This window comes from Cervus elaphus, chromosome 19, assembly GCF_910594005.1.
Source record: "Cervus elaphus chromosome 19, mCerEla1.1, whole genome shotgun sequence".
Classification (NCBI taxonomy): Eukaryota; Metazoa; Chordata; class Mammalia; order Artiodactyla; family Cervidae; genus Cervus; species Cervus elaphus.
In genome coordinates, this window is record NC_057833.1 from 78689116 (window position 1) to 78712386 (window position 23271).

General features: G+C 37.8%; 1 protein-coding gene across 3 annotated transcripts in view; it reads left to right on the forward strand.

Moving 5' to 3' along the window:
* Positions 1 to 23271, forward strand: part of ATP2C1 (ATPase secretory pathway Ca2+ transporting 1) — a 150624-nt gene that overhangs the window by 117450 nt on the left and 9903 nt on the right. For all 3 annotated transcript variants that reach the window (XM_043874519.1, XM_043874521.1, XM_043874520.1), the window contains 7 exons: positions 3307 to 3404; positions 5468 to 5563; positions 5652 to 5741; positions 7527 to 7631; positions 12943 to 13099; positions 15935 to 16105; positions 17418 to 17515. In XM_043874519.1, coding sequence (XP_043730454.1) covers positions 3307 to 3404; positions 5468 to 5563; positions 5652 to 5741; positions 7527 to 7631; positions 12943 to 13099; positions 15935 to 16105; positions 17418 to 17515 — 815 coding nt within the window. The remainder of the gene's footprint in view (positions 1 to 3306; positions 3405 to 5467; positions 5564 to 5651; positions 5742 to 7526; positions 7632 to 12942; positions 13100 to 15934; positions 16106 to 17417; positions 17516 to 23271) is intronic.

Sequence of the window (23271 nt, forward strand, 5' to 3'; positions counted from 1 at the left end):
AGAAGAATGGATAAATGACCTGGAGGACAGAATGATGGAAATCACTGCCACAGAACAGAATACAGAAAAAAGAATGAAAAGAAATAAAGACAGCCTAAGAGACCTCTGGGACAACTTAAATGCACCAACATTCTCATTACAGGGGTCCCAAAAGGAGAAGGAAGAGAGAAAGGACCTGAGAAATATTTGAAGAGATAATAGCTGAAGACTTCACTAATATGGAAAAGGAAGTAGTCAACCAAGTCCAGGAAGCACAGAGAGTCCCAGGCAGAATAAAGCCAAGGAGGAACACACAGAGACAGGCAAAAATTAAAGACAGAGATAAAATATATTAAAAGCAACAAGGGAAAAATGACAAATATCACACAAGGGAACTTCCATCAGGCTATCAGCTGAAATTCTCAAAATTTCTCAAGCCAGAAGGGAATGGCACCATATTTAAAATGAGGAAAGGGAAGAACTTGCAACCAAGAATACCCAGCAATTTTCCCCTTCAGATTTGAAGGCAAAATCAAAAGCTTTCCCAGACAGTTCAATTCATTCGCTTAGTCGTGTCCGACTCTTTGCGACTCCATTGAACCGCAGCACGCCAGGCCTCCCTGTCCCTCACCACTCCCTGTCCATCACCAACTCCCGGCGTCCACCCAAAGCCATGTCCATTGAGTTGGTGATGCCATCCAGCCATCTCATCCTCTGTCGTCCCCTTCTCCTCCTGCCCTCAATCTTTCCCAGCATCAGGGTCTTTTCCAATGAGTCAACTCTTCTCATCAGGTGGCCAAAGTATTGGAGTTTCAGCGTCAACATCAGTCCTTCTAATGAACACCCAGGACTGATCTCCTTTAGGATGGACTGGTTGGATCTCCTTGCAGTCCAAGGGACTCTCAAGAGTCTTCTCCAACACCACAGTTCAAAACCATCAATTCTTCAGCGCTCAACTTTCTTTATGGTCCAACTCTCATATCCATACATGACCACTGGAAAAACATAGCCTTGACTAGACGGACCTTTGTTGGCAAAGTAATGTCTCTGCTTTTTAATATGCTGTCTAGGTTGGTCATAACTTTCCTCCCAAGGAGTATGCGTCTTTTAATTTCATGGCTGCAATCACCATCTGCAGTGATTTTGGAGCCCAGAAATATAAAGTCTGACTGTTTCCACTGTTTCCCCATCTATTTGCCATGAAGTGATGGGATCGGATGCCATGATCTTAGTTTTCTGAATGTTGAACTTTAAGCCAACGTTTTCACTCTTCTCTTTCACTTTTATCAAGAGGCTCTTCAGTTCTTTTTCACTTTCTGCCATAAGGGTGGTGTCCTCTGCATATCTGAGGTTATCGATATTTCTCCCGGCAATCTTGATTCCAGCTTGTGCTTCCTTCAGCCCAGTGTTTCTCATGATGTACTCTGCACATAAGTTAAATAAGCAGGGTGACAGTATACAGCCTTGACGTACTCCTTTCCGTATTTGGAACCAGTCTGTTGTTCCATGTCCAGTTCTAACTGTTGCTTCCTGACTTGTATACAGGTTTCTCAAGAGGCAGGTCAGGTGGTCTGGTATTCCCATCTCTTTCAGAATTTCCCAGACAGGCAAAAGTTAAAAGAATTCAGCACCACCAATCCAGCTTTACAACAAATGCTAAAGGAACTTCTCTAGGCAGGAAACACAAGAGAAGGAAAATACCTACAGCAAATAAATCCAAAACAATTAAGAAAACGGTAATAGGTTTATACATATCAAAATTACCTTAAATGTAAATGGATTAAACGCACCAACCAAAAGACACAAACTGGCTGGGTAGATGAAAACAAGTGCAAGTATGCATTTCCACTTAGCACATCACTCTGCTTGACACCCCACCCCCCAAATTGTATGTAATTATTTTATATTGTTAAATTAATCATGTTCCCATTATGGCTTGCAGTTGTAGTTATCTTTTATTTTTTGTCTGGCTATTGAGTATGAAAACTGATAAACATCTTTTACTGTTGTGATTATGTAACTGTTAATACCTTTGTATCATGATTGGTCAACAGAAGAATAGTAGAGCTCTATATCACCAACATTAGGCTCCATTAGAAAAACGTATGATCACTTTGTAAAATCCAGATGCATATCAGAATTATCTTGAAATTTTTTGAAAAATCCAAATGCTCAGGTATTGCTTTTTATCTCCAGAGCTCGAGATAAACTTCAAATGAGCAGTCATGTTTAAAAACAACTGGACTATATGATGATCTTATCTAGTTTTTTTCACTTTCTCTATTTCACATTAATTGCTCCCATTTCATTTAGTTTATGTTCTCCAATATCTCCAGTATTTTTTGGATGTTCTTTTTCAAGTCTTTATCAAGCATTGTAGAAAAGCTTTTGTTTACATAATATATAGTATATATGCTTTATAGTTTTTTTAACATAACATGAATTTTTGCCCAGTTAAAAAAATTACAGCATTTTGGTTCTGTTTGTTTGAGAATAGAATGCTAGATTTCTAATTAAAAAATAGTTATACAACAAGCTGCAGAGGTGTGCTATATAGCATAAGGAATCATAGTCAATATCTTATAATAACCTATGATGGACAATAATTTAAAAAATGATAAATGTGTATTTGTATAACTGAACCACCTTGCTATGTACTTGAAACATTGTAAGTCAACTATATTACAATAAAATATATATATATTAAAATAAAGTAACATGAAACTGTGGAATTACAGAGAATTATTCTTGTTTGACATCTCAAGAGAAATAATTGATAATGATAGATCCTAAACTGTCATTCGTGAATTTATTAAGAACAGTAAGTATACAATAGTTATATTTCTATAATGTAATTTTATGTAAGATATGAAAATTGTGGTAACTTTATGTATGTTATGAAGCTTCTTTTTATTTAGGAATTCAAAAATGTTAAATTTAGCTTCTAGTTTGTAGTTTAATATTGAGAAGGCAAAAACTCATTAAAATACTGGCTGAAAAAATTACATGAGTTTATATTTAGGTAACCTTGAAATGTTCTAGAAAATGTAGTATATAAAGTTGCTATGTAGAGTTGATATCAAGTAGCTTTGTAGAAATTCAACTAAATAAAACAAAATGAGCATTTCTCAGTATCTTTTTAATTCCAGAAACTACCTTGTGATAAAGTAAACATGATTAGAGAAAACAACCTAAAATTATCCATGAGCTTGAGTTTTACAGTATTCAGAGAAGCAAGGCAGTTTTCTAGAGTCTTTAATTTGTTTTCAATGTAAACTTTCATTTTTTTTAATGACTCTTGGTGACTCATGGTGATTTATTCTTCAGGTTGCTGTAATGTGATTTGTTCAGATAAGACTGGAACGCTGACCAAGAATGAAATGACTGTTACCCACATATTTACTTCGGATGGCCTGCGTGCTGAGGTACTCTGTAGATGTTTTTTTGTAACAGCAGAATTCCTTTTTAGGAGTCTTGGTGTTTAGCGTTCCTAACCATTCCAGTGTCTTCACAAGGGTGCAAGGTAGTTGACAGCTGAGTATTTTTCCACCCCATGTGATTCTCCCAAGTCTTGATCCTGCTCCAGCTGTGCAGTGCAGATATGTTGATCTCCCTCAACACCTTTCTGTCTCTCTACATCCATCTGTTACCAGATCTGGACCCTTGCTCTGTCTGCAGCAAGGGAACCTCTCAGAATTCCCTAAATGAAGATACTTTAGTGGCTTCCCATTATGACCAGGTTCCTGAAGTGGGGCTGCTCACAGTTCTGTGGGTTCTGTCCCATACTTCCTTCCTCAGTCTGTATCTCTCCTTGGCTTTCCATAGACCAAGTACACTGACTTTATGGTTCTTGCAGTGTGACAGAATTCCTCCTACTTAAGGACCTTTGGTGCTGTTCTCACTGTTTAGGACAGTTTAATGCTTCTTCATTCTTTGCACCTCACTTCTAATCCATTTCTTCAGAAAAGCTTTGCTGATCACCTAGAACTCATCCTGTGTTACATGTTTTCATAGCTCCCTACCTCTTTGTTTAGGTGAAATCCTCTGTCTCTCTTCCCATGATACCCTGAGCATAATAGAGCAGAAACTCTGGTGCCCAACACAGGGTCTGCTTTGTACTAGTACATGTTGAAAGAATAAATGAATGCATGAATTATTCTACTTTAAAAATTGTATATGAATAGCCCCTGAAGTGCATGTTAGTGTATGTGCATTGGTTAATTTTGAAGCTGTATGAGGACATGTTTTAGTCTCAGCTAGTCGTGGCAGAATTTCTGACTGGAATTTTCATTAATACTACTTGTTTTGGGAACAGTATTTTAAAGTGTATTTATAGCCAGTTCTGTGAGCAAAGGAAGAATGTCACAAAGTAACAGAAGTTGTACTTGGGTCTGTTTAATTCTGTTTTACGAGGCCTTAAAATGAGACTGTATACTTAGGGTGTTAGATTTGGTTAGGATACCCAGTGCTGTGTTGTTGGATGTGTCTTTTCTGGATGACCCGCAAGGGTCATTGGGTTTACACGTGCTTATATGGTCCAGTTATGAAAGGTAGGATGTAAATTTATCTTTTGTTCTAAGCCCAGAATTTTGTATGTCAAGCATTAACTGTTAATTCCCTTAAACTGCCTTATTTTTATCGTGAAATTTAACTTGTATTTGGCTTGGCTTGTTGTCGCCATATATAAGTATCTGACTTGTCTCTGTCTCTGATTTTTAAAATTGGTGGGTATCGTACTATGTTAAAGTAATTGCAGAGTGCTAGGGTAAATCATTTATCTCTGAGCCTTGAATATTTACAAAAAGAACTTTGTTTTTGTGTAGGTCATAGGTTTGTCCTGAATGTTAAATGTAATAGATTGGAATTCTTTGCAAATTGTAGTGTTATATAAATGTAGGACTTCCCTGGTGGTTCAGATAGTAAAGAATCTTCCTGCAATGCAGGAGACCTGAGTTCTATCCTTGGGTCAGGAAGGTCTCCTAGAGAAGGGAATGGCAACCCACTTCAGTATTCTTGCCTGGAGAATTCCATAGACAGAGGAACCTGATGGGCTACAGTTCGTGAGTCACAAAGAGTTGGACACGACTGAGTGACTAACACACACACACACACCTATAAATGTAATGTGTAAATTTAAACTCACATATATAGAGATTTTCATGGTTTAGTTTCCCTTTTTATAGTATGTTTTAAATAGAAGCAATAGAAGGTTATATTAATTATATTATTGTTTACTTACAATGTACTATGTATTATAATTATTAATTAGCATAATAGTTAGTTATTTATATGGAATTAACTGTAGGTTTATCATTGTGGTGAAAATTACTATCTATTCCTTTTACTATTAAATGTTCTTTTAGATAAATGTGAGTGCTTTTCTACATTTAGTAGTGTCATGATGAACACAGCTCATCAGTTTTCTGTTTTCATAAGTATTGTCACTGCCTACTGTAGTGTGTTATTGACTCTACTTTATGTTCCTTAGGTTACTGGAGTTGGCTACAATCCATTTGGGGAAGTGATTGTTGATGGTGATGTTGTCCATGGATTCTATAACCCATCTGTTAGCAGAATTGTTGAGGTAAATACTGCTTTCTTGATAAGAAAGTGGCTTTCTTCATGATGACTTAGGATGCAGTGATGGGTTCATAGTTGTGTATTTCTTTTAGGCTGGCTGTGTGTGCAATGATGCTGTAATTAGAAATAACACTCTAATGGGGAAACCAACGGAAGGAGCCTTAATTGCTCTTGCAATGAAGGTATGTGCCGGGTCCTCTCTTCTTTGACATGTGAAAACGTCACTCTCACAAGAGAATATGAAGCCATGGATTTGAGTATCGCTGGCTTTTAGGTGTGGAGTGAAGGAGATGCACAGGATTTCATAGTTTGTACTGCCTTTTGGGAACCAATTGTAGTCTTTCTGGAAATACAGAGCATGAGGATTTTCACTATAACTTTCAATCTCTTCCATGCAGCATACAAACTAATGACCAGTTAGGGGTTTATTCTTACAAAGAAATGTTCTTGTTTTTCATAATATTCAGAGTGTTGTATGAAAAGTTTTATAAATATGTGTAATTGCTGGTAAGTGCCAATTTTCAAACGTGAAATAGGCAACATTCTTTAGTATTTCCATGTAAAGGTATTAAGGCCAACATGAGAAGTCAGCTTTTCTTTTTCCAGTCTTCCCTTTCCTTCCATTATTAATTTCTTAAAATGAATGTAGAGATAGTGTTTCTGTTGGGAAGATAGGGTGCTAATCTCAGTGACTCTACCCCAGTTGATCTCCTTTTCTAAGTCCTACAGTTGATTAAATGAGAAACCTAAAAGTCCAACCTGGCACTCCCATAACAAAAATAAAACTACTTTTAAGAGCAGTTTTAGGAAATGTGTATAAAATAGGATGTCTCTGAATGAGGTTGCTTCTTTTGAGATTCAGTATAGAAATGTAGGTTGTTATAATATTAATTTGATAAAGTCAAATTGGTGGTTTTATAATGTATATACTTCCTTAATGAGAAGTCACTTTCCTTTTTCCTTTACCATTTGTTTTCCTTGTAACTAAAAATAGCATAGTATCACTTTTTTTTATTGAAAAGTTAAATAATGAGTATTGTGTTTAACTTTCTCTTTTTGAGAAGTAAACATGAAACCACCTCTTTATGGGTGGGGAACCTCACAATTTAGGTAGGAAGTCAGTAGTGACAGACTGGAACAAATAAAAGGCAGGCCAAGGTAGAAGACAGTCTTAACACTGAGCCATGTATAAGAAGAGTGCACTTTAAGACTTGGAACCTGAACTTTGAAAGGAAGGAGGGATTTAGATAGGATGGAGTCGGGTGTAAGCTAGGGGAAGAGCAAGAATAAAAGCTTGAGGAATACATAAGGGTAGACTGAATTGTGACTTTTGACTTGGTTAACCTAAGTGAAATGAACAGTTTGAGTGGCCTAGAGGCTTGTTGAGTTGGCTGTGTGATGGGTTACTGGAGGACCTTTAAAAGCCAGGAAGGAGCAGTAAACTTGATTTTTGAATAATTTGAAGAATATTTTTGAGTGTTTGCTGGGAAATGAAAAGGGTACTAGGAAGAAGAGCTGCATGGCATTAGTCGTAGTCAGCGTGTCAGTGGTGGGGTGAGGGTGTAGGATGGCAGCAGCAGGCAGGGTAGATTTGAGTATCTACCCTATTTGAGAGCTGAGGAGTTGAGTTTGAAACTTCTATTGATTATACAGTAGGTATTGGCTGGACACCTTTATTTGTTACTCTACTTCTTCCCAGAGTTTGAGCCAGTTGAGATTTTAATATCGTCAGTGTTAAAGTTTTGCTCTGCGTATAGTTCAGTAGTGTGCCCTGGACTATCTATATACCCAGGCTTTCACGTTGAACATGTGTGCTGCTTTTCAGAGAAGTGTGGTATGTGTAGGTGGAATGCTGCTGTTTGAAAACAATCCAGGTATCTAACCTGCTTCCCTGCAAGTTGTGACTCTTTTTTCTTTGTTAAAGGAAAAAAATTGGTGAGAATTAACTTTTCTTTTGTGCCATATAGATGGGTCTTGATGGACTGCAACAGGATTATATCAGAAAAGCCGAATACCCTTTTAGCTCTGAGCAGAAGTGGATGGCTGTTAAGTGTGTGCACCGAACACAACAGGTATCCTTCCATTTATAGAAAACTTACTCTGTATTGTTTAAGTAGACTACCATTTTTCATTTATTATGCACCTTTAGATTTAAGCTGTCATAGACCATAACACAGACCAGCTCTGAAATGTGTATCATTCGTAGTAGACTCAGCCCTGGTTGTTTTGTGTTCTCTTTGAATTTATGCACCAGCATGTCAGGTTTGCTACGTGAGCAAACAACTGAAATGAGCTGGAGCCTGGTCTCAGTGTCCTGGAACTTGTGACATTAGTCTTTTGACACATTTTTTATTCTTGGTGACAGGTTTCTGCTGACTGACTGTTGTCTGTGTTCTTCCACTGAAGAATGTCTTGTCTTCTAACTGAACAGAACCACATTCTCTTGTGGAAAAGTGGCTGCCAAATGTGTATGATTCATGTTAGTTGGCCCAGCTTACAAACTGGCAAAAGGAAATACACTTATATATCAAAATTCTACTGTATTTCTAGGTGCTTTAGAAATTTTTACACAATATATTGAGTCATGAAATCTACAGTGTATAATCATACCACTTATAGTTGCTATTACCAGCTTGATGTGTAAACTTACTTTGCCCTGAAAAATATATAGTTGCTATTTTTACATTTTCTTTATTAGGAATTAGTAGTTGGTTATGTATTTCTACCTGTGAGCAAACATTTGAAACCAATTACATCTCCGTAGATGGGAATTAGGGAGAGGATTCCCTCTTACTTACAATAAACAGGAAACATTGGTTTTAAATTGCCCAACACTAAACTTGTGGCAGAAACTGATGATGAGGAGAAGAATAAATTTCTGTTTAGTGTTTAAAGAACTTTTATGAACCTCAGAAAAGGGGGACAGTTGGAAACAAAACTATAAAAAATAAAATGCCTGTTACTTTAGGCTTTGTAATCTAAAGCTTTCAAAAATTGCATCAGAGTTGGATAATTTTCAGTTGATGTCCTTTGTCCATATAATGACAAAACGACAGAAAGAATATGTATATGAGTTTATTTGGAAGGTCTGTTTTTTATATTTTATATATGATCACACACTACTTCAAGGTAATGTGGCCCATGGGAAGTTTTAAGATTTGACTTCAGCAATTTTAAATCTAGACTCACTTGTATATTACATCTTTTCAGTTGGGGGGTAGGAGTACGGGGTGGTAGGTAATAAATCTGGAAAGATTGCTTGACTTTTCTTCCTATTTGTTGATGAGTTTTTCCTACAAAACAAAATCAACCAGTGTAACTAACAGAACCCAAACCCAGTGACCTGACGCAGGATCTAGAAGAGGTCAGCCTGGCGTAGACAGGAAACACTTACCAATTTAAAAGCTGCCCAGGATCAAGTAGTTTGTCTTTAGAGGACTTTCACTTGAATTCAACAGCCTGCATTTCCCCTTCATGGATCATAGCCTTGTTGTGGTGAAGGGGCTTGCATAACTCAAAGAAGCTATGAGCCATGCTTTGCAGGGCCACCCAAGATGGACAAGTCATAGTGAAGAGTTCTGTCAAACATGGTCCACTGGAGGAAGAAATGGAAACCACTCCAGTATTCTTGCTGAAAGAACCCCATGAACAGTATGAAAAGGCAAAAAGATATGACACTGGAAGATGAGCCCCTTCCAGGTGGGAAGGTGTCCAGTATGCTACTGGGGAAAAGCAGAGGACAATTCCAGCTCAGCTATTTAAAATCCTAAAAGATAATGTCATTAAAGTGCTGCACCCAGTATGTCAGCAAATTTGGAAAACTCAGCAGTGTCCACAGGAATGGAAAAGACCACTTTTCATTCCGGTCCCAGATGCCAAAGAATACTCAAACTGCTGCACAATTGTATTCATCTCACACACTAGCGAAGTAATGCTCAAAATTCTCCAAGCTAGTCTTCAACAGTACATGGACCAAGAACTTCTAGATGTTCAGCTAGATTTAGAAAAGGCAGAGGAACCAGAGATCAAATTCAAAAAAACTAAGATCATGGCATCCGGTCCCATCACTTTAGGGCAAATAGTTGGGGAAAAATGGAAACAGTGACAGATTTTCTTTTCTTAGGCTCCAAAATCACAGGACAGTGGCTGTTGTCCTGAAATTAAAAGACACTTGCTCCTTAGAAGCAAAGTTATGATAAACCTAGACAGCGTATTAAAAAGCAGAGACATCACTTTGCCTGCAAAGTTCTGTATAGTCAGAGCTATGGTTTTTCCAGTAGTCATTTACTGCTGTGAAAGTAGAACCATAAAGAAGTCTGAGTGCTAAAGAATTGATGCTTTTGAATTGTAGTGTTAGAGAATATGTTTGAGAGTCCCTTGAACTGTAAAGAGGTCCAACCAGTCAATCCTGAAGGAAATAAACCCTGAATATTCATTAGAAGGACTGATACTGAAGCTGAAGTTCCAGTACTTTTGGCCATGTGGTGTAAAGAGCAGACTCGTTGAAAAAGACCCTGATGCTGGGAAAGATTGAAGGCAAATGGAGAAGAAGGTGACAGACATTGAGATGGTTACATAGCATTACTGACTCAGTGGCCATGAATTTGAACAAACTCTGGGAGACAGTGAAGGACAGGGAAACCTGGCATGCCGTAGTCCAAAGGGTCACAGAGAGTCGGACACGACTTAGTGACTGAACAACAATCAATCTGTATTTATCTCTGATCTCTCCCTGGAACCTACCAAAATGACAACCAGTGAATAAAAGATAAGACTTTCCTATACTTCCTCTTTTATTAGTTTATGTTTTAAAGGTGGGGCCTAAAATACAGAGCTAAAAACAGGAGATCAGGTTGAAGTTCTTCATAAAGAGTCTATAGAAATGTTCCACGTACCTTTTCTATTTTTTGAGGCCAGACCAGAAATCTTATCCAGGGCACAAGCATAGAAGGCAGAATTAAGCTTTAAGACTAAACACAGGATGATTAAGGGAAAGTTGTTGTCCTGGCTACTAACTCTACTTTCTCAGAATGCCTGCAGGGGCAGGTCTCCCCATATCCTCCTCTGTGTCAGAAAATGGAAGAGTTTCAGAGAAGCTGACTGGTTCTGGGGAGATGCCTACAGTGTGGAGTGGTCCTGCGTACACTCTTTGTTCACCGGAAGAGCTTCCCTGCTCCTGGCCTTCATCTCATCACCACTGTGAGGGCCATCAGTTGATAAACCCTGCAGTACCCACGGAGTTTCTAGACCTTTATTTGCTTTGGTCTTGAATGTAAACAGACAGACAGGGGTCGTGAGAGCCTTGGGGAGAGTCTTCAGTATAAAAGATGCAGACCAAGCCAACAGACAAAGGGATCTCAGAGAGACAAAGTGCTAGGTTTTAAAGAAGATTTTCAGAGACCATGAAAAATGACAACAAAATACTTTAAATAGATTGTTTTTCAAATAAAGTCACGGAGTCTGTCAGAAAGCAGAGAAGTCGAAGAGGTGGACAATATAAAAAATAAGGTGTGAAAATCAGAAAATAGATGTAGGAGTTCCAGCATCTACATAATAGTGGTGACAGAAAATGCCAAGTTTAACAAATAACAGGAGATTTTCTAGAGGAAGAACTTCAGCTTCTAGAATAAAATTGCCCACTGGCTGCTTTGCACAGTGAGTGGGTTACAGGGGCGGGGGTGAGGAAGTAAACACACCGAAGCCTCTGATTGAAGTGATCTGAGGCACTGAGGGAGAATTCTAAACAATCTCAGAGGTGGTTAGGGTAGGGAGGAAGGGCAAGGGGGAGGGAGGTTATACACGAAGATTAGGAATTAAGTGGCTGCTTAGGCTTTCCAGATGCAACTCTGCACACTGGAAGGTGATAGAGCCTTCAACTGAGAGGAAGTCTCTTCCCAGCTGAACTTACATATGTAGGGGTAAAATAAAAATGTTTTCACACAAGTCTCAAAATGCATAGCCCACATACCTTTTCTTAGAGCAATATTGATGGATAAGTTATTCCAAGGTAAGAGTATACTCTAAGGAAAAGGGAGACTTAGAACCCAGTGAGTTCTGACCAGTGGAGGTGTGAAGGGAAGCTCCAGGATGCCAGCCAGTTGTGTAGCAAGTCTGGAAATCAGCTAGAAAAGGAAAGGCGGGAGGTCCTCAGACATTATAAAGGATGAGTAATAGCTTACTTGCTCATTGGATCATGTGCAGAATACGTTGAGAGGTGCTTTATAATATGACATGGAAGAGCTTGGAATTAATTAGTAATAAGTATAAAGGAAACTAAAAAAATAAAAAAAGAGGCAATTATTAACTGTATGAAAGACAAAACTTGAACAGGAAGAAATGTATCTGGCTTATATAGGTCATGGAAAGAACATGATAACTTTCTGCCACCTCTGCTGCATCTGCTTACCTGGGGACCAGGGAGATGGATGCTCCTCTTAGTGTGAGCTCACACTGTTGTACCAGGGACAGAGGAGGGCAGCATTGTGCACTGGTTCATAAATCACCACTTGGAAGAGACACAAGTACTGCTTATGTTTATTGGCCAAAGCAAATCACATCTGACTTCAGAGTGGCACCGAGGGGCAAGGATATACATTTCTGCCATGTGCCTCCAAGGAGAGCTGAGACATTTGTGAACTGTTCTAGTGGCCGCTTGGCTCAGCAGTGAGGAGTTAGAAAGTGACCAGAACACTGGTGACTCTTGTTCTGCGTGTATTAGAACAGTGGAGAGAGAAGGAATCGGGAGTGCGGGTGGCCAGACTATCACCTGTCACAGCAGACAGTATAAAATTGACAAGTAGAAAAGTAGCTGTAAAAATGTAATTAAAAACACGACGATAAGTACCAAGGAAAACAACCAGAAGAGTTAAAATTGGTTTTCCTTTGTGGAGCATAGGACTGGAGGTAAGGAGGTTGGGCAGGGGACTGTGGGTTTTCATTTTAAGTTTTTGAATGTTACTTAGCCAGGATAAAAAGTCTGCTAATACCCACTTGCTAATTGCAGGCTGGTTGTGAGCATTAAATGGAGTCACATATATGCATGTAACAGCATTGTAGAAAGCCTGAACCATTGCTTGTGGGCTGATGTTAAACCTCTTTCCTTTTCCTATTTTGTCAGGAGCTCAGATCTCAGAGTGTGGAGCTGAGTGTAGATGTGCCTTCAGTATGGAGGTTGAAGGGGTGGAGTAGATGCTGTGTTCTAAAAAGGATGCAGAAAGCTCTCTTGTGAACTTTTAATCATCAGAGTTCAAGTGCTATTCAAAGCCTTAGGCTTGAGTTACTTCTTTGTGTATTATGGGAATCCATGCTGCTTGTTTTTGACCCCAATGGCTGATATATATGAATTAACACTAACTGGAATTTATTTGCTCTGTTTTTTCTTAGGACAGACCAGAGATTTGTTTTATGAAGGGTGCTTATGAACAGGTGATTAAGTATTGTACTACATATCACAGCAAAGGGCAGACCTTGGCACTCACCCAGCAGCAGAGAGATCTGTACCAGCAGGAGAAGGCCCAGATGGGCTCTGCAGGGCTCAGAGGTAAGGCCATGTCAGCATAGTCACCTCGGTGGAGAGGTAGTGCTGCTAATTGCAGATGAATTCGTGCTTCACAAATGAGCTGCCCAGCTCTATCCAGGCTTTGTAGAGCCCTGCCATTTCTGAAATGCTAGGTTTTAGTTGATTAATTGGCCCCCAGAACATAGAAAGTTGGAAACATAGCTAAATGTGAAGCTTCTGGTTCTTAGAGATCTGCAGTGGTCTCTGAGCAGCTGACAGAAATTTTATTTTAGACAAAGTTTATCTTGCGAGAAGGGTAATGAGTGGAAGTAAAGTGATGTTACTACTTCCTTATGTCATCACTTGGTCTTGTTTATTAATCGGAAATTCTCTCCTAAATATTAAGAGACTTAAGTCTCTAATTCTTTAAACTGAGGTAGTTGCTGACTCCTTCCCGCCTGTCACCAGAGAGGAAAGAGGCGTCCAGACTTGGCTTTGTGAAGTGCTGCTGACTGGACAGTGATAGGGAGAGGGGGTCAGCTGGGCACACACACATCAGCATGGGTAGGGTTGGGGTCAGGGGTCAGGGCCATACCTGGTCTTTACGTTCTGGTTTGTGGGGAATATGCACCCATGGGCGCGTGCACACATACATGCATGCACTTCGATAGTCTTTCTCAAGGAAATTAGAAGAGTTGGCTTCCTTAATTTTTTTATTGTTTACAAAATGAAAGTCAAGCACCACAATTCTGGGAGCAGGAAACAAGTATGTAAAGACTATTCTTATTCATAGTTCACTTAAGCAAGGTGAACCATAGATTTACAGGACTTCTGTTCTTATAATGTAGGTTTAGAAAGATATTCTTGTGGCTTCCTTTGAGGGCAGTGTTTTGTTATTCTTAATAGCTCGCAGCTAGAGGGTTTTGAGTTGACTTGCATTTATAGAGTCTTAAAAGTATGATACGTGCTCCCTGTTTTCCTTAATTTTTTTAACAGAAGCATCACACTTTTTTTTTTTTTGGCCTAGTTCTCTTAATCTGAAAGACTGTGGAGCTTTGTGTTATGTGTGGTTTGGTGTGGTAACTTTGTGAAATAGACCAGACATGGTGTGGAGCACATCTTTGTTTCACAGGCTCTGGGAAACATTCTGGGTCATCTATCCCTTGCTTCACAACTCTTCCTCTTCTTATGATCCATTTTCCTCCCCCTGCTGAAATTGCCATGATGAAGAGTAAAGAATAAATGAATAAAGATTTTAAGTTTAACTTGATATGAACTTATCTTGTACCTTATAAAACCTAAGTTTCTTAAAATACATGTCGTTGTTAATTTTAAAATTGGAATATGTTTTGTTTTTATGTTTTAAATATAAAGGAGGGAGTTGGGGATCCTCCACATGAAAAGGTGTACATGCCTTTGTCCCATACAGTAGCACTAGATCTTCATTTATGCTAAAGAAGCAAACAAATACAAAATATTGACCTCTGGGCTGATACCACCCGTCCACTGAGGGTGCCAGGAGCTGGTGTCCTTTGCTTAGAATTTGCTGACATGTGGGTTGATACTCACCTCCCCCTTCTATTGCCATCTTCCCCATGTGACCCAACACAGGGACTGTCCTGTGGCTCATTCCCTCCAGAGTGAAAGCTTTTGGGTGGGGCTCATATCTCCATAGATTTTTTTTTTTTTTATTAGTTGGAGGCTAATTACTTCACAACATTTCAGTGGGTTTTGTCATACATTGATATGAATCAGCCATAGATTTACATGTATTCCCCATCCCGATCCCCCCTCCCACCCGATTCCTCTGGGTCTTATCTCCATAGATTTTGTGTTGCAAAAAGAAGTCATTTGCCTCTAACCATGGTTTTCCAATATCTTATCCTTCATACCTTCTGCTTGAGTAAGAATGGATACTCCCTGTGGTCTCTCTGGGGCTTTTCAGTTACCGCTGAGATACATATGTTTAGTTTGTGCGCTTTGTGTGTGTGTGTGTGTGTTTGGTAAGTTGTTTAGTCTTTTAGTATATCCCAGATGTAGACACATCCCTCTGGCTCATAAGGTAGCTGCTGCCAAAGTTCTGGAATTCTGAGAATAAGCTAAATGGTATTTGGAAATGTCATTTCCAGATTTCCAAATGGATATTTGTCCTGTATCTTAAGTTCCTAAGGATGATAGGAAACTAACTATAAAGGGTGGTATGGTGGTATTATTTATGTAGTTTTAAGAGAACCAAAGGTACAAATAAGAAATACCTATTAATATTATAGAAAGAATGAAAGAATATAAACTCTTGTTGGTATTAGTGTTTTTGTAATTACTTTACAGATTAACTGTACCTCCCAGAGTTTGTTGTGTACAAAATTGTTACATGTTGTCTAATTAATATAGCTTTCTAGAACTTAAAGCTATTGAATTATTCTGGAGGCCTATAAGATGGAAAGATGAAGATACAATAGTAGAAATCACCTTCAAAGATGTCTGTTTAAAATTGACTTTAAAGCTCAACAAACCTATAGTTTTCCAAATAATTAATTGTATTTTCTTAAGAGTCAATAGTTTCTACTGAAAGGAGCTGCAAGTTTTGCTATGTGAAAACATTCCTATTTGCTCCTCTCCTGCTTTCTCTACTGAACAGTTCTGTAGTCTTATTCCTTTTAATTTTTAATAAGTTAAAGCAAACCCATAAAGAACCATTAAACTGTAGTATCTTCACATGTCATAATTTTTGATTTTTAAAATTTCTGTTATTACTGCAATGACATTCTAGTCCTAAGTGATTTATCTGAGTGAGAAGTGTTATGCCCTCCAGATTTTGTAAAGTAAATTCTAATGTTTTTGTGATTCACATTTTCTTTATGGATTTTATTTCCCAAGTTCTTGCTTTGGCTTCTGGTCCTGAATTGGGACAACTGACGTTCCTTGGTCTGGTGGGAATCATTGATCCTCCTAGAACTGGTGTGAAAGAAGCTGTTACAACACTCATTGCCTCGGGAGTGTCAATAAAAATGATTACTGGAGACTCACAGGAGACTGCAGTTGCCATCGGTATAACTAGGCTGCTTCCTTTGTTTTTGTTAGTTTTTCTTACATTACTGCAGTGCATAGTGGAACATTAAAACATGAAGTGTGTTTACAAAATATTGAACTGTACAGTTAAAACTGATGCTTTTGTTTGCTCATACTCTATAAAATTGTGGGCAAAATTTTATTTTAGTTAAAAAGATAATACTTTTAGTTGAAGATAACTAAAGCATTGTGAAATCACATTATTATATTCATAAAAGGATAGTTGATTATTTTTAGTCTCATAGTCCACTATGCTGATGCATTAGATCATGAATGTGAAAGAATGCATGAAATTATATTTAGTTTTTCTTTCAACTTAAATATAATTTTTTAAACGCAGACTTTGTACCTAACTTGAAAGAAAATAGCTTGTGTCTGTATTTCCATCGTCTGATTGCATACATGCCTATGTTATTTGAATGCCATTTAAGATTACTTTACCAAATATAAGGGGAAAAAATGGACATGGAAGTTAATCTTCCAGAACCTGTAAACTATAATTCATTACTGATAAATTTAAAATGTGCTAAAGGTCATTAATTCTTACTAATATGGAAAGAGACTGAGACAAGAATTTCACACTTTAAGAAGAATACATTACTGAAAACAACATTGTTGGGAAGATTATTTCTAGAGAAATTTCTCAATGTTTATTTTCATTTACATAAAACTACATGATACCTCATGGGATTCCCAGGTGGCGCAGTGGTAAAGAATCTGCCTGTCATTGCAGGAGAGCTGGGTTCCATCCCTGGGTTGGAAAGAGCTCCTGGAGGAGGAAATGGCAACCCACTCCAGTATTCTTGCCAGGAAAATCCCATGGACAGAGCAGCCTGGTGGGCCTGTCTGTGAGGTCACAAAGAGTTGGATATGATGGAGTGACTGCGCAGACATGCACATAATACCTCAGATGAGCCACCATCTTGCCTGGTTTTTAGTTAAAAAGCACTCTTGATCTTCATTAAAATTGAGCTCCTAAATAGAACCCATATGGCCTTGTTTAAATTCTTAGGTATGTTACCTAAGTTTAAATTCTTAGGGTTGAATTGAGAAAACTCTTTATTCTTGAATTTAAGCAAAAATCAAATAATCAAACAGAAAACTCAAGACTTTTTACTGATTCAGTTTGATCTGTTTTACCATAGTCTGTCTTGTAATCCCTTGATATAAGGATGTTTTATACTTTAAAGAGAAAGTGAGTTAATAACATCATTAAGTGAGCATCATGTTGACTACCCTATCAAATAAAAGCAGTTTGGTTAATTATATTTTCTTTCCCATTTCACTTTAGCTAGTCGTCTGGGATTATATTCCAAAACCTCCCAGTCAGTCTCAGGAGAAGAAATAGATGCAATGGATGTCCAGCAACTTTCACAAATAGTGCCAAAGGTAGGCGTAAACCAGAGCCTTTCAGACTAAGGCTTTATTGTAGGCATTACCTCTTCTGCTGCAGTGTTAATGAAGCTATTTATTTGAAAACAGTTGGGACGTGGCCACCACATTTGTTGGTCTAAATCATGAGGCAAAATCTTATCATTGAGATGTCTTATTGTTGAGAGTGTCTATGAGGTGATCATTATGAATATCAGTGCAAATTTGTTAACTTCAGCAAGAGCTAAGTTTCCTCTGAGAAAGATACTGTGGGAAATTAACAGTGGTGCTTGTATTTATAAAGTACAGAATGGAGACAGATCATTATACTTCTTATCCTTGTGTTCTGTCTTAATTGAATGCGGGTATGATTTTTTTTTTTTTTAAAGAGCTGTCATTTGCATACAGTAAACTTTTTCCTTGTTAATGTATAGCCCTTAAGTTTTGATGGATGCCTGTGGTCCTTGTAACTACCACACAGGCTCCTCCCATCCCAGATCCTCTTGTGGTCAGCTCCTCCCTCTGCTTCCAGTACTTGGCAACCATTGATTTTGTTTTCTGTCCCTGTAGTTTTGCCTTTTCAGAGTGCTGAAAATGGAATCATATAGCATGAGGCCTTTGAATCTGGTTTTTTTGATTTAGCATAATGCATTTTTAATTGCTGAGTAGGATTCCACTGCACTGAGTGTATGTTACTGATGAACCAGTTTAAAGACATTTGGATTATTTTCCATTTTTGCTGATGATGGTTAAAATTACTAAAAACATTTGTATATAAGCTTTGAAAGAAAATAAATATTCATTTCTCTTAGATAAATACATGAGCGCAATTGCTGGGTCATATGGCTAACCTATGTTTAATTTTGTAAGAAAATGCCAGATTGTTTTACTCTGTGGCTTTATTGTTTTGCATTCCCATCAGCAGTGTTTGATAAGTGGTTACCAGCACATGGGCATTGTTAGTTTCCCCATGCCCATCCTGATAGGTATATCATGATGTCTTATTGTGGTTTCAGTTTGCATTTCCCTCACAACTAATGATTTTGTGTACCTTTTCATATGCTTATTTGCCATTCATATATTTTCTTTAGTGAGCTGTCTAACCATCCTATTTTTTAAAAATGTTTTATTTTTGGATTTTGGAAGTTATTTTGTGGATAAAAGTGGATATATTGTGGATAAAAGTCTTTTATCAGATATTTGATTGGAAAAAAGTTTTTCCCATTCTGGTTTATCTTTTTAGTCTATTACCATTTTACTTTAAAAAACAGTAGTTTTCAATTTTGGTGAAATCTAGTTTATCATTTTTTTCTTTTATGGATCATGCTTTTGATGTGTTATCTAAGGACTCTTTCTAATCCAAGGTCACAAAGATTTTTTTCCTATTTTTTGAAATAAAAGTCTCATACTTTTAGGTTTTATACTAATGTTTCTGATCCATTTTGAATTATTTTTGTCTGTGAGAAGTGGGTTAAGGTTCATTTTTTTAATGTATGGGTATTTAGTCATTTTAGTTCCATTTGTTGAAAAGAGTCCTTTTTTCATTAAAATGCCTTTTTAGAGCATCTGGGAGCAGTGGGATGTGTGTGTCCTCTCCTGATAGTTTTTCCCTACATTTATTTCTAAAAAGGTAAATCCTGTATTAAGTTTCCTGAGGATATTGAGACAGAATGTACATTAGCAAATGTATATGAAATCTCTGGTTAATTTAACATTTTCCCATTAGGTCTTTGTTTAGCCTTTTCCCAGAGTTGCTACCAAGTAGTGACATCAGACAAACTGAAAGTTTCATTTTATTTGCTTTCTTCAGTTCACTCTCTGGCTCTCTGATAAAAATGCTAATGAACTCTGAAAACCAACCTAAAGGCAGTTAGAAAAGGAAGAAAGGCAGTTAGAGAAGTAAGTTATAAATTGCATTATTAGCCTAACAAATTACATCATTGGTCGTTTCCAAATAAGATTTTTTTTTGCATCAGTTGTGGCAGATGCTCTGATGTTATTTCAAAGAGAGAAGCTCATTGAATTGCTTAAAGTCATCCTATTCGATAAATACCAGAGCTTCTTTCAGGTTTATCATGTCTTTTGAAAACCCAGGTTTCTTCAAATACTGTCAATGAATTACTTAAGTCGTTTCAGCTGAGCTGAGCTGGCTTCTCCCCCTGACCCTCCATGCCCTCAACCCTACTTGGTCTTTTTTCCCATTTTTATTGTGTGTTCATGTAACTCTTAAATCTTGGCCTTGGGCTTTTACTTTAGAGCAATTTGAAGAGCTTTTCATTTATTAGTGTTAGAAGCAAAACAAAACTTCTTTGTAAATTGCCAGCTCAGTGAGGTTTTACTACATGTACTAAAATCATATTAATTGATTCTTTTCCTTTTTAAAAGGTTTTTTGGCTCTCCTCTTCCCATAATTCAGTCACACATTCCCAATCCCTTAACATTTCTCTGTCCTTTTTGATCTAGGACAGTTAAAAAAATAGTGTGGAGACTGAGTTTCCATATGGGAATTCTCCATGTTTTCTTATTTATGATTTCCTGAGTGTGTTTGTTGTTGGTAAAAATAGACATTCTCTTTTCTTGTTTGTTTTTTATAGCACTACCTCCATTTGTATTTTTACTAATTAACCAGATCCCTATAATAAAATCCCAGTTCGTGTACTATTTAATTTTTGGTACGTTATTTCAACACATCAGGTATTTTTAGATCTATACTGGAAGATTTGGGGACCTTTGGGAGATTATTTTAATGTCAAGAATAATGTTTCTTTCATTAGCCTCTCCTATTTTTATTTACCTACTTTCTTCTCTTTATAACTTCATTTCTGTTAATGTTGATCAAAAGAACTATGAGTATGGACCACAAATATGACGCTGAAAAGACAGATCCATAAGAAGAGAAAAACCCTTTTGTGGGTTCCTTTGAAAGTACACAGCCTTTCTCCATTTCCCTCCACAGCATTCCCCGAACTCTCTGCTAACTCTCTTTCCTGCTGTCCTTGTACGGGTCCACTGTGCTCATTCTGATTCGCCCTTCCTGCTCCTATGCCAAGTGATTGTATTCTGTGCTTCTCTTGGATCAGTATATTCACCCCCTTTTAGGTCGAGAAACAGACATAAAGGTTAAAAAGATTATAATGGAGGAATTTGAGTTATGCCCCAATTCAATCCTAGCTCTGTGATAAAATGAAGTAGTTCAGTTTTTACTCACTTCTAGTTGTTTTTTAATACCTAATATCTTCAGGCCATAATTTTGTGTCACTAAATTTCAATATTGTTACTCAACCAAAAAGATTGATGTGCTAATCTTGGTGCTTTAAGGAGACTTTACTCTGTGCAGCATTATATTCCATGTAAGTCTTCAGCTTTGTATTGGAGATCTGCTTAGTCGCAAAGAAGCTGCTTTTGTTTTTGAGTTGCCATCAAAACTTTGAAATGCTGAAATATTTATATCAAGCAATAGGTGTACTGGATGCATGCCAAAGTAATTTGTGACTATATAAAAGAAGTATGTTTTCAGCCCAACAGTTGATCTGTTATCCTCACTGCTATTGTTAGTGATAACCTGTAGTGGCTGTGAAAGGGTGATTTGAATGTTTTGAATGATTTGCCCTGAAACAAAGACAAATTTTTACTCTATATGACTGTTTGTAATTAGTAATTAGCCTTTTATTTAAAAATTCTGTAAAATCTGTAGTCTTTGCTAAATGCTTTTGTACTCCGTGCTGTGTGCTACATGATTAAATTTCTGCAGTAATGTAGAATTTTCACTTAGAAGGTAACTGGTACATTTTAAATACATATGCAGCTTAGTCCTTTATATTTTATTTATTTATTTATTTATTTATTTTTTCAGTGGGTTTTGTCATACAAGTCCTTTTTATTTTATTAAAAAATTGTTTTTAATTGAAGTGTAGTTGATTTGCAGTGTTGTGTTAGTTTCAGGTGTAAGCAGAGTGATTCGTTTTATACGTTTATGTGTGTGTGTGTGTGTGTGTGTGTGTGTGTGTAAGGTTCTTTTCCCTCACAGGTTATTAGGAAATACTGAGTATAGTTCCCTGTGCTGTAGAAGAAGGTCCTTGTTATCTATTTTGTATATAGCAGTGTGTATTTGTTAATCCCAAACTCCTAATTTATTCTCGTCCCCTTTTCCAGGTGGCACTAGTGGTACAGAACTCACCTGCCAATGCAGGAGACACAAGAAATGCGGGTTTGATCCCTGGGTCGGGATGATCCACTGGAGGAGGAAATGGCAACCCACTCCAGTACTCTTGCCTGGAAAATCCCATGGACAGAGGAGCCTGGTGGGCTACAGTCCATGGGGTCACAAAGAGTTGGACACAACTGAGCACACACACAGCAGCACCCTTCCCCTTTGGTACAAGTTTATTTTTTATGTTGTTGGGTCTGTTTCTGTTTTGCATGTAAGTTCTTTTTATATAAGTTGATTTGTATCATTTTTTGTTTTAGATTTCACATGTAAGCAATATAAAGTGATACTTGTCTTTGTCTAGCTTAGTTCACTTAGTAGATCATCTCTAGGTCCATCCATTTTGCTGCAGATGGCATTATTTCATTCATTTTTACGACTGAGTGAGTATTCCTTTGTGTGTGTGTGTGTGTGAATATATATATATATATACACATATATATATATATATGCGCACTCACTCATGTTTGGCTCTTTGCAACCTCATGGACTGTAGCCCGCCAGGCTCCTCTGTCCATGGGATTTTGTAGGTGAGAATACTGGAGTGGGTTGCTGTTCGCTTCTCTAGGTATCTTCCCGATCTAGGGATCAAACACGTGTCTCTTGCATTGGCAGGTGGATTCTTTACCACTACACCACCTGGGAAGCCCCATGTGTGTGTGTGTGTGTGTGTGTGTGTGTGTGTGTGTGTGTGTAAGCCTGGGAAGCCCCATATATGTATGTGTGTGTGTGTGTGTGTGTGTGTGTGTGTGTGTGTGTGTAAGCCTGGGAAGCCCCATATATGTGTGTGTGTGTGTGTGTGTGTGTGTGTGTGTGTGTGTGTGTGTGTAAGCCTGGGAAGCCCCATATATGTATGTGTGTGTGTGTGTGTGTGTGTGTGTGTGTGTGTGTGTAAGCCTGGGAAGCCCCATATATGTGTGTGTGTGTGTGTGTGTGTGTGTGTGTGTGTGTGTGTGTGTGTGTAAGCCCCATATATGTGTGTGTGTGTGTGTGTAAGCCCCATATATGTGTGTGTGTGTGTGTGTGTGTGTATACCCCAAGTGGCACATATTTATATATACTATATCTTCTTTATCCATTCAACTATTGATGGACATTTAGGCTGATTCCATATTTTGGCTATTATTAATAGTGCTGTAGTGAATATTAGGGTACAGTTGCCCCGGAGTGGGGTTAAAGGATCATATGTTAGCTCTGTTTTGGTTTTTTAGGGAACTTTCATACTGTTCTCCATAGTGGCTGTATCAGTTTACATTCCCACCAACAGTGTGAGGAGGGTTCCCTTTTTTCCCACAGCTTTTCCATCATTTATTATTTGTAGACCTTTTAGTGATGGCCATTCTGACTGGTGTGAGGTGATACCTCATGGTAGTTTTTATTTGCATTTTTCTAATAATTAGCAGTGTTGAGCATCTTTTCATGTGCTTTTTGACCATCTGCGTGTATAGTACTTTTTAAAGACACACTAAAGGATTTCCAAATGGATTTTGAACCTTTTTAAAGGAAGAATGCTTTCCACCTATATTATGTGATTCATGGTACCTAGAGGACATAAGGGTAATCAATA